The sequence below is a fragment of the Podarcis melisellensis genome, assembly GCF_964234715.1.
Source record: "Podarcis melisellensis genome assembly, chromosome: 1".
Taxonomy (NCBI): domain Eukaryota; kingdom Metazoa; phylum Chordata; class Lepidosauria; order Squamata; family Lacertidae; genus Podarcis; species Podarcis melisellensis.
Window position 1 is genome coordinate 45,029,714 of NC_138528.1, and position 12,463 is coordinate 45,042,176.

At 41.2% G+C, this 12,463-nt stretch overlaps 1 protein-coding gene across 1 annotated transcript in view; it reads right to left on the bottom strand.

Moving 5' to 3' along the window:
* Positions 1 to 12,227, bottom strand: part of DCAF4 (DDB1 and CUL4 associated factor 4) — a 22,548-nt gene extending 10,321 nt beyond the window's left edge. Inside the window, exons 1-3 of the mRNA XM_081890867.1 lie at positions 12,080 to 12,227; positions 10,677 to 10,829; positions 8,920 to 9,008 (exon numbers count right to left, since the gene is read on the bottom strand). Coding sequence (XP_081746993.1) covers positions 8,920 to 9,008; positions 10,677 to 10,786 — 199 coding nt within the window. The 5' untranslated portion in view covers positions 10,787 to 10,829; positions 12,080 to 12,227. The remainder of the gene's footprint in view (positions 1 to 8,919; positions 9,009 to 10,676; positions 10,830 to 12,079) is intronic.
* Positions 12,228 to 12,463: the final 236 nt, after the last annotated feature.

Sequence of the window (12,463 nt, forward strand, 5' to 3'; positions counted from 1 at the left end):
TTCATTGTGATGACCATGATATTCTTTCACACATTTTAGTTTTCTCAGATCCCAGAGTTTTATCTGTAAATGGACAGAGTAAGAGAACAAACACATCAGGAATGCTTAGGCAAGGCAGTAAAAACAGTATTCATGGAATATTTCGTGAAACAAACTGGATCTCTACCCGGCCTGCCATGTCTGCAGCCAAGAGGTACTGCTCATCCTTCAGAAGATTCACAGATGTGACTGCCGAGTCATGAAACAGCCGGAGGCTTTTCAACCCTTGCCCTGTATTCATGGGGCGGCGGATATCAATGCTGAAAATCTCCCCTGAACGGCAGCCATTATACAGCACTGGAGCCTATAAAAGCCAAAGAACAAATTCAGTGGATTTCAACACTGCCTTACTACTTGTACCCAAAGCCTCCTTCTTGGGTAGTGAGGGGTTGTGTACCTGGGCTGTTCCCCCACCTCCATTTTATCCAAGCAACAACCATCTGAAATAAGCTACATGATACCAACCAAAGAAAAGCAGGCAAATTCAATGGCTAGGATCTGAACCCAGGATTTCTCCACCAAAGCTCAGTGCTCTATCCACTACTCCATAGTACAACTTTACTGTATCCTCAAAGCTTGTTTAAGTTGAGCGATGACAACATTAACCACAGAAATTCAGGGCTATCATTGCCTGGGTCTTACACAAAAAGTCTCTCCTACCTGGGTGGCAAACTGCTGTGCGAGAGCATCACTCCTGATAGAAAATATCTGACGATGACCGGTCACTGCATTGGTCACATGGACTTGTTGACTTAAACCTAAGATGAAACAAAATGTAAGCACCAGACAAGTAATTAGCTCCATAATGATAGTGGTAAAGTATTGCACCTTACCTGTGCTAAAGTAATTATCAGCCTGAGGATTCAGACACCAAGCACAGGACCAGGCTGTGGAGATCTTGAAGCTGCACAACATTCCAGGCTGGTCTCCTAAAAAGAAAAAGGAAGAAGCCATTAGGAAAGTATCCTCAACATCAGGTTTGTCCCCCCAAAACGGTATAGGGTACCTATCTTTTATTATTCACACCACTGTATCATCAAAACATTCAAATGCAAAAAAACACTTGGAAGAGCTTCTGCCACATTGAACTGCTTAACTGACGACCCAATGCCTGCTTTGCATGCCTGCCAGGGAGCAAGGCCATAGTCCACTTAGATCAAAGCAGTCTCATTTACTTTAGTCAAACTGCTTTGAGGAAGGAATTATGATGACTGAATTGCACGATGCATCCCCAAATCCCATTTTTATAAGTATGCCCTCCACCCAAAGCATTATGCTTGCCTCTTTCAGTGGCTGAACATTAGCAACGTGCTTCGGACATAATTTTAAAAACCATGTTCAATAAAGGGAGCAAAACAATTACCGACAGAAGGCTGACTAGTTACCTAAACTAAGCCAACAAAAGCCAGAGGCCTGGACATAAGGCAATGTCAGTGCTATTCTTATAACACTCAGAAAAATCACACTTGGGAACTGTAAAACTGGTATGTCTCATATAGGATCTCCGCATGCCTAAGACCTTACCCAACAGATATACACTACCTGCATTAGAGTTATTGAACAAAGATGCTGGAAGCAGGCTGGCACAGCCGAGAGTTTCTGCAATGCCCATGAGGCACAGCTTGATGGAGGTAGTTAAGGATATTAAAGAGACAATACGGACAGCTCTCGCAGGAACAGAATGTGTCACTTTAAATCAGCCCAAGAGGCAGATCTCCCTCTGCCACAGTTGCACTAATAAATATTTCACTAGAAAACAGGAGATTTCAGAGCATTTCAAGATGTACAACATGCACTATCAAGAAAGCATCATAGATAAAAGTGTTAACTTACGGGGTTCCCCACCCCCATTTAAACCAATGTCTCCAATCTCTGCTCCCTACTTTTAGCATGGATACTAAGAATAAACAGAAGGGAAAAAAGATAAATGATGGAAGTCATGTTCCTTCTCTTTCTACCACAAAGCACAAAAACATTGCAGTAGCGTTACTTAATTTAAGTTCAAAGCCCCAGAACAGAAAACTGATTTTTCTAGAGGCATACTGAAGAGAACACGATTTTCATGTTTTTTGGGAGGGGTCTAAATGGTGCACATCCTCCAGGCGTGCCTGGAGTTGTTCAGCAACCACCCGTTCAATCACCTTGCCCCAAAACAGAAGATTTGAGACTGGGCGATAGTTGGCCATATTGGCCAGGTCCAAAGATGTTTTCTAAGAAGTGGTTTAATAACCGCCACTTTCAGTGGGTCTGGGAAGGCTCCCTCACAGAGGAAAGAATTCACCACCCCGCGGAGCCCATCGCCCAGCCCGGCTTGCTTTTATGAGGATGGGCAAGGATCCAGGAGACATGTGGTTGGTTTCACTTGTCCAAGCAGCCTGTCCACATCCTCACTGGAACTGATCCATGCAACATCACCAGACAGGACCCTAGCACTCTTCCACCCCAGCCTGGACCCCACTGTGGCATCTACCTCTTTCTGAATCTGAGCGACTATCTGCAAATAACTTTTCAAAATCATTGCAGGAGATAATTGGGGTCGTCACAAGGCACTGATGGTGAAGGTGGTTCCGCTAGATTGTGAACCACTTGAAAAGAGTCTCCTGCTGCTGTTCTCTACAGATGCAATAGAGGCGGTGAAGAAGGCACTCTTCGTCGTCGCTATCACCACTTGGTAGGCTCAACATTGAGCTCTAACCAGTGTTCGGTCTGACTCGGAATGAGTTTTCAGCCACCGGTGCTCTAGCAGTGTCAGCGATTGTTTCATCATCCTCAGCTCCAGCGAAAACTACAGAGCCACCCGGGCTTCATGCAATCGGAGAGGGTGTTCGGAGCCAGACAGTTGATAGCATTTCATTTTTTTATAAGAAGGATATAACACATGGGAATCTGGATGACTTAGCGAGGCCCAACACACAGAATTCACCTTGAAAATAAACAAAAAACAAACAAACAAACAAACAGAAAATGCCTATTGGAACAAGGATATATGAATGCAGATAGATTAACTGAACAGGCTAGTGTTGAAAGTATAACCCTGTTCCCCCCACCCCCTGAAAATGAATAGGAAGCTGAACACAATCTAGTTAATAAATGAGAATCCACAGATTTCATACAGATTGGCACAGCTCTTTAACCAGGCCTTTGGCTATTAAACAATTTATGGCCTTTCAAAAGTGTGTTTGTGTGGGATGTGTGTAAATACTTCTTTTTTTTAATGTTAGGCATTTTGTGTTTTTATACTGTGCACTGCAATCTTTGGGAAAGGGTCTCATCCCTATGGTTATAAGGACTGATATTCCACCCTCCAAAAACTTGCTTAAGCACAGATGAAACATGTTCCCAATGTCTGGTCTTGGTTTAGCAGTCTTGCAATTGAATTCTGAAGAGAGTTTCCATATTCAAACTACATATGAGTTACAATAATCTAACCTGGAACACAGATAACTGTGGCTAGGCTCTCACACAAGAGCAGACCAGCTTATGAGACCAGAGGCTTATCTAGTTCAACATCCCATGTCCCATAGTGGTCAAACCAGATGGCTATGGAAAGCCCATAAGCAGAACACAAGTAAATTGGTCTTCTCCAAGTGTTGTTCCCCAGCAACTGATATTCAGAAAGTGACTTAAGTGCTCCACTTTTCTGCTTGGTCTCAATAGTTAGGGTTAAAGAGAATAAATAAATTCTAAACTTGAAAGAAGGACAGAGCAGTACCTTGCGGTTTGTAAAATACAGGTTGTCGTACATTTCCACAGTAAGAGTATTCTTCCCCAAACCACTGAGGTTGACAATACCACATTTGCATCCTCCATGCTCCACATCATTCACAGTGAATATTCTTTCAGAGGCACTGTCTGCCTGCAAAAGCAAGGTGTGAATTGCTGAGGGGTTACTTTTTCCCCAAGGAGGGCTCTTCCACTAATGAAGAAAATCACAAGCTCATCTCAAAATGTTACAGAAAGTTTATCAGTTGCCAAATGCCCCCCTGCCACCCACCCTGCCCCAAGATCCAGCTAGTAGCTGCCATTCTTCCAAATGAATGGCAGAAGAATTTCTGAAAGTACCCATCTGGAAGAGATCATTGTTGCTGTAAGATCACATTGCAACCTTAATACCAAGATAAATGACTGTCCTAACATAAGTAAAAAAACAAAACAAACCCCTCCAACTTACCATTATCAATTTAAAATTGTTGCTTCCACAAATAGAGGAATCTGGGGTCTCAATTTCCAATTTCCTTCTCTGCATGCAATTCACTTTTAATTCATGGATCGACCTACGTCAGAACGAGGAAAAGAGAACAACCAAGGAAACTGGCATTTAATGTCAACAAAGCCAAAATCAGTATGAGAGCCAGTATCGGTGCTAACAATCAAGTGTTATTTTAGAGTGATCAGATAAATTAAGAGTACTGTCCTGTGGCCCCTGGAGATGGTGTAGCAGCAGTCATAGGACAGATCAGATCTAACCCTTCTACATAACAAACAGAACTGTGGGTCAGGGAGAACCAGTGTCGGAGCATCTTTCTCCAATGGCACCAGCTTCCTCTGACACCTTGGCCCAACATGATGCAGGGTCAAAAGGATGGGGACATTCTAGGAAGCTGCTTGGGTCCAAAGCCCTCCTGGTTTCCTGATAACATTCCAAAACCCGGAGATTTACATACACTTCTGAACTTTATCTAAATGTATCCAGCCCCTTGTTTCCAAGAGGAGGGAAATGAAAAACCAAAGTATTTAAAAAAATATTTTACACATGGTAATGGAAGGACTGCACTCTGTAATCCCTTCTATTCTGCCAGTGGAGTCTGACAAGGCATTAACAGAGTGGTTCCTCCCCTATCAACCTGCCAGATGGATCGATCCCCCCCCTTCACTGCTCTGGAGGTTCACCTCCACCTCCCCACCAGTCAATTTCAGGTGGCATACAGTGGTGGGAGGAGAGACGAGGGAAAGCCCCATTATGCAAGTGGAAGCCCTCGCATAGGGCTTTTGCTGATGGGGCTTGAAAGGTGAATCGCGCAAATGCATTTACAGGTGAGTTAGTTGGATAGCACCCTCAGTGACAGCAACAATTAGACTATTTAGCTGAAATAAAATCTAGTCTAATAAAGGCTGCCCTTTGGGAGGAAGGACTGGATAAAAATGGAGTATAAGTAACTTATATACAAGAACTACACATTGTTTTTTAAAATACTATGAACAGAGAAAGATTACCATTTGATCAAAAAAGTACTTTGATAACTATCTCTTCCACCAAATCAAGCAAAAGAGGTTTTAGGTAGGCTGCAAACCAAATAAATGTGAAAGGTATGTTGTAGATCATTCCTCCACATACTGTAGAATCTGATACAAATAAACCCATAAGCAACAATGTATATTCAGTAATTGGGCACCTTGTAGTCACTCTGGTCCGTTAGAGAAGTTCCCCTTTTCCACAGAGCTTAAGAGAAAGAGCTTCGCAACATAAAAGGAATGTTAAATCATCTTACCTGCAATAGTTGATAGAGCTAGGCAAACCTAACTGCCTCTTGCGTAAAACGATTGAAGAGTTCAGCCCAGACCTGGATGCTTTCTGTTTAAAAATGGTGAAATTGCACAATCATGTTCCTTGTGCTTAAAAAAAATCATGGGCTGAATCCAACAAAACCATAAGCAGAACTATCACACAATGGAATTTCCCAACCTCCACATGTGTGCTTGAGTACACACAAACACCGCCCTGCTCTGGAGGAATGGGGGAACTCCCAAAGCAGTTTTTTTTTGGGGGGGGGGGGCTTTCAAGAAAGACAAAGGGTAGGAAGTTCCATTGCACCACTGGAAGTTGTTCATCCAATGACTTCATTGAATACAACTCCATGAACTCTTCATGTACAATTGTCACTCTTACATCAAGCAAGTGTGTGGACTTCACATAATCTTGTTCTATGTTTAATCAAATGAATAATGTAAGCTTTCAATTTATGAATTAAAGCTTGAACAATAAGATTTTCATACGTAAGAGCAACGTGTAACCTTAAATCAGAAACCAGAATCTGGCATAGAATTACGTACCCTTAAAGCAGCTGATGGCAATGACCTTACGCGTTAAGTGAACCTAATTTGAGAGAATAATTAAGTGCAACAGCTCACCTTCATGCATTTCTCCTCCTCCTCCAAGAGCTTTAGCCTTTGACTCTCCATCCTTCTGTGCTGAATATTCTCATTGGTGAGAGGGTTGCTGTTGTTATGCCCAGGAAGCAAGCGAAAGTAGCGGTTCCTTTCAGGATCGTAGTAAAATCCTGGTAATTCTTAAAAAGAAATCAAACACTGTTAGCAGAACCCTCTTCCATCTTCCCCATAGATTACACTGCATAACAATGGACAAGCATTTGTAGGACTTCATACAATTACTTTCTGTGGTAGGAAAAGCACCCACCATTGCAGTTTAACACAAGGAAGTAGTTGGTAGTTTTCTTACAAATAAATATAAAAACTCAGTGCAAAGGACAACTGTAGCTACTTACAGGGTGGATTTGATTGAAATCACTAGCCAGTAAGACTTGATTTAAATAGGATGGATGCATCCATGAGGAACTAAAAAAGATGCTCAGGATATCTTTAGGGGGAAAACCCGAGTCATTCTTACTAAGTATAGTAGGAGATGAGATACCACAAGAAAGGAAAAAATTACTTTTATGCAACTGCAGCAGCCAGGTTACTTCTTGCAAAGAACTGGAAAGGAAATTATATTACCCACAAAAGTGGATTGGCTATATAAATTAACAGAATTTATAGAACTGGCAAAATTAACTGCGGCAATAAGATATCAAACACATCAGAAATTAAGGTCACAATGGTTATGGTTCGAAGAGTACATGAGCAAACACTGCTCTAAAGATAACATGCTGGTATGTTTAGACTAAGCTCGTAAAGTTGTCATGATAATATAATAGTATACTAAAAGAAATAATGTAGCGATACATTATTTGCAATGTAAGTAAGAACTTGAATGAAAAAATGACAAGCACTGGTGGAGGGAAGTCACAAAGGTGTATTATCATCCACCTATTTTATGTACTTCTTTCTTACCTTAATTTTTTTCTTTTGTTTTTCTTCTTATCCTTCTTTCTTTTTGTTGTTATTATGGTTGCAAATGTATGTGTATTAATGTTTGTATGAACAGCTAATCAAATCAAATAAATAGTTTTTTTTTTAAAAAGACTTGATTTAAATAATCTTTTTACAAAAAGACTCGTTCTTCCTGGTATAATCTTAATATTTACAACCAGATGAAGCTCTCATTTTTGGAGTAATAAATTTTCAGAGTAGTTTTTACTGTTATAGCAAAAATTACTGATTTGGTTATACTATTAGAAATACATAGATAATTATGAAATTATTGTGAGATTTAATAATTTAACTATTTATATTTGGACAACTTTTCTGCTGTACTTTTTTGGAAGGAGAATAATAACCATTCGCTTAATAACAATTTAAACAATTTATTTAACTAAAACAGTAACATTATAGCATATGTATCCATGTTTGTTAACTGATGTGGTTAAACAACTGACTTGCACAATTATTACACAAAGATCCCAAGATTTGTGGAGTTTTCTGCGCACGAGGTTGCACTTTCCGTGCACGAGGTTGCACTTTCATTTTTACAGATTCACACTTAGCTACTTGTGCAGATCTATTCCACTCCAAACAATCTAATCATTGAACCTCTTGGAATTCAGCATTTAAGAGGTATGGGGTTGATTCTGTGTATGTAAATTTGGAAAGGCACAATGGGAATAAGTTTTTCCCCTCAACTCTGTATGTTTATAACATTTTTCCTGTGATGAAAAGGCATGTTATATCGGCAGACACAAATTCACACTTCTGAGAACTGCAAAAACAAGCATCTGTGATAATATCTTCTTGTTAGAAAAACTGCCCCAAATAATCTTACAGAAACCTCTGGAAGAACATGACATTGTGAATGGATTAATGAAATTCATTTACAAAAAGATTGAAACATTGGATATAAAGCCTCATGCTACATAATTAAAAACAAATCCTTATTAGAAAACTATCTTTAGAAAGATTTTTCCTCCAAAAGCATTTTATTTTTAAAAATCCAATTTTAATTTTTAAAAAATCAGGTTTTTTTATTTTTTTAAATCATTGATTTGTATCCACCTTGGCTACTTACAATGAAAGCAGCAAATCAAAGTTACTGCATTCACCAGTTGGAATAGAGACAGCATAGTCATTCTTTAAGATTCCTTTAACTTTGCACACAACTTTTTTAGCACATTATACTGGCTGTCTCCAAAAGGCTTCAGGGAGGTTAACTCCTTTTACAATATGAACATATATTATTTTCAGCTTTACTTTCCAAGAAGTTGCTCTGGACAGATGTATCTGATTTCTATCTGACCAGATATGGCAATTGTCCCCCACTCATCCCTGTTGACATTGCTGGAATGTGAGAATCTTTAAACCGCATATTAGCCCTATGAATTTAGTAAGGGAATTATTTGTCAATCATGCAGGTTGATGCAGCAGGGCAGTTCTGGAAACCTCACTGTCAGTTGCTGAAGTTGACAACATGTCTGGCAGAAGCACCCTAAAGAAACCTGTATTAATAAAGATGGCATGGCAAGGCCTTGAAATACTCATTTATGTGAATTATGTTTGAAAAAAAATGTTTATATACTTATCGTTTGAAAATAAGATTTGACTTCAAGAAAGCCGCTACTTTCCATTTGTCAATTTAACTTGTATTTTTAAACTGATTAAAATATTCCTTAGACACAGGCGGCAGGCACCCTTTGAAAAGTTGAGTGACAATACATGTCAAAGGTCTCAAACTCATGAAAGCAGTGGGAACTTTCTTGGTAAATTCCTTACCAGGTGGTGGCATGTTTGAGAGTATTTCAGATATTCCAGTGGAGGGAGATTCAGCTTCGCCAGTGTCTGGGTGCAGTGGTGGTTCTTGTCTATAAGAAGATACATAAGTAAGAAAGATTCCATAAAATATTTGGTGGGTTAAATATTAAACAAGTACAAATATCGAATTAACTATCAGTGAAAAGGTTAAGAGTGAATAAAAAAGCAGAAAACTAATTTCAAGAAATGTCGTTACCCTGAGCAATATAAAGCCACCTACTCCAGTGTTCTATTGGGGAACTCAATTTTGTTGGGGGACGCTGAGGAAGAGAACGGAATTATAAAAGGGAACATGTCCCCTGCTTTCTCTCTCTCTCCCCCGCTATTACATTTCTTTTCCCTCCCGCATTGGAAAAATGCCCCACCTCTCAGTATAATACTCAAATTCCACCTCGTCCAATATCCCCCCTGGATCTTTCACTTCCAAGTCCTCCTACAACACTGCTTACAATAACCAAATGTTAAGTCCCATGGTCTACTCTATCCCAATATAGGAATCAATTTTACTGTGTGTATGCAGTTTATAGGCAGATTACCGTATTTTTCGTCCCATAGGACGCTCCATCCCATAGGACGCACCTAGTTTTTTGGGGGGGAAATAAAGGAATTTCCCCCTTTATTTCCCCCCCCCAAAACCAGGCCGGCGAAACAGAACCAGGTTGAGGAACAGCGGGATGGTAGCGCTGCGCCTCCTTGCTGTCCCCTGAGCTTGTGGGGCTGGACGATGTCTGTCCGGCGGGCGGGGCGCTCTGCTTCACGCTGCTCTGCTTCAGGACCTCCCGCAGGGCTGCCTAGGCTGCGGATGTGTCCCCGAAGCACTGGGCGCTCTGCTTTCAGGGCGCCCGACGCTCCGGGAAGCAGACTGCTATCTGCAGCCTAGACAGCCCTGCGGGACCTCCCACAGGGCTGCTTAGGCTGTGGATGTGTTCCTGAAGCCTGGAGAGCGAGAGGGGTTGGTGCGCACCGACCCCTCTCACTCTCCAAGCTTCAGCGAAACCATTCACCCCATAGGATGCACCCAATTTCCCCTTCATTTTTGGAGGGGGAAAAGTGCGTCCTATAGGGCGAAAAATACGGTACCTAATCTCTACAGAGTTATCCAGAGCAACATACATACTTCAGATAATTTACTATTGACTCGGAGTGACGTCCACACAAACATTAGTTTGCTATCTGTTTTAATAGGGGCAATCAAAAAAATAGCCATTTTCATCTAAAAGGCATACATCACATATGAACTGTGAACAAAAAATTAACATAAAACCCTAAAGACCTTCTTAGATAATGCTTAAGGGCCAAAACGCTTCATTGTTTATATATTTTCTTTATTAAAAAAATACTTGTATACTTCAAATTCATAAAAACAATGAAAGCGGTTTACACCAATTATACGTTACATATTGAAATCACATAAAATTTAAAATGATAGAAAATATTTTTAATTGTCTGCATATTTATTATTACTTTTCTTAACTATCTGCATATTTATTTCTGTAAACCACTGTAGAAAGTGCATGAAAAAAAGGAATGTTTCAGTTTTTCTGCTTCCTCTGATGGACACCGACGCTGATGTTCTGCAGCACTGAGCTGCAAACTGAGTGCGGCAGGGCAACTATTGTGTCAATATTTTAAGCGTGGACTTTCACTGTAAATATCCGAGACTCATCCATCCTATTTAAAGCATTAATCCTTAAAAATTTGAAAGTATCATCACCTACCCTAGCCTTGCTGAAGAAGTCCAGCGGTGGCGTATCCTCCAATTCTGATTGGGACCTGGCCTTCGGTTGTCTCGCCAGCAGATTCTGCCTCGCCAACAGTTTCGTTTCATTCTGTGCACTGTACAGCACAACTTTCAGCAGTTTTGAAGAGCTCTACACAAATAACACCTCAATTCAGCTGCTTTAAAATCTGTGTTCACAGCCACATCATACACCCCGAAAGCATATGGCTTCTCCCAAAGAATCCTGGGAATGGTAGCGTGTTAAAGGCTGCTGAGAATTGTAGCTCCCCCAGGATTCTTTGGGGAAATTATTTCAAAAAGTAGTTTGTGATACAGTGGTACCTCTGGTTACGTACGTAATTCATTCCGGAGGTCCGTTCTCAACCTGAAACTGTTCTTAACCTGAAGCACCACTATAGCTAATGGGGCCCCGCCGCACAATTTCTGTTCTCATCCTGAAGCACTGTACATACTGTACATACCACTGTACATACAACATGTGTTCTTCAACTTAAAAAACAAAAAATAAGGAAAGAAGTCCACCGGGCTAGCAGTAAAACCAGAGCTCCAGTAAAGCAACTGTCTGGATCCTAGCCGCTGCACAATAACATTCATCCAACTTACTCTCTGATTCATTTAAGACATCAAGCGAAACCCGTAACAAGCTTTCTGTGAGGATATAGGTATTGGATATTCCTACTACTGGTTAGTTTTGTCTTAGTATTATTAGCCTTGTACTGCAATTGTGTTGTTACGCCGACTTTAATGGAAACTGTTTCTATACCGGCTTTCATGGAAGTTGTTTATTTTTATACAAGCCAGACTATCTAAAGAAGTGTGCATGCATACGAAAGCCCATACCAATAACAAACTTAGTTGGTCTCTAAGGTGCTACTGGAAGTAATTTTTTTATTTTGTTTCGACTACAGCAGACCAATACGGCTACTACCTGTAACTATTACTTTTATGGTTAGATTAAGTCAAGGGTCTCCTTAAGAGGAAGAAAGGCTATCCAACCCAAGAATTAAAATGAATTTTATTATTACAGTCACAGACCAGTTCCGGCTCACTTACAAGATCAGAAAAATCATAAAACACAACAGGAATACATTGAATTGCAACTGGGTTTAACAGAGACGATTCAGATTTAGCAGCAGTTAAAAATATACATCAAATCTTGAGCACTAAAATATAAACTAAAATTATCATAACCCAACCAAAACCTAACCCACAGCTAAAGTCAGAGGAGAAAAAACAGCGAATTTGTGCCGAGGGGGCCGTAGCGGCCAACCAGGTGCCTGTGGGAAGTCCACAAATTGGGCAGCCTCTGCCCTTCCCGCTTCAAGGAGTGAAGCAAAGACCCATAACTTCCCGCCCCCCCCCCCCCGGACTCCGTCCTACCAGCCTCAAGCAGCAGCCGTCAGCAGCCTCCTTCCTTCCAGCTCCGTTTCCCTCAAAACTCTGGAAGTGGTCAAGGAGTCGCTCCTGCTCCTCCCAGCTGCTGCTGCTCCTCCTCCTCCTCCCAGCTCCTCCCTCTGCTAGCGACCACATGCGCGCGCACGCATATCCCACCTAATCTTTGATCTTAAAGGTTCCAGACACCTCCAGCAGCGACGTGGCAGGAAAAACTACTGTACTCTCTGCCTCGCCCCCCCCCGCAGCCCGTTCACTCGGAAGCTTTAAGCCACTTCGACTCAGCACTTCCTCCAGCTTCCCCCTTCACAACTGCTCTCTCATTGGTTCCCTTCCTCGTCCCGCCTCTCCGCCCGCCCGAAGCTTTCAATT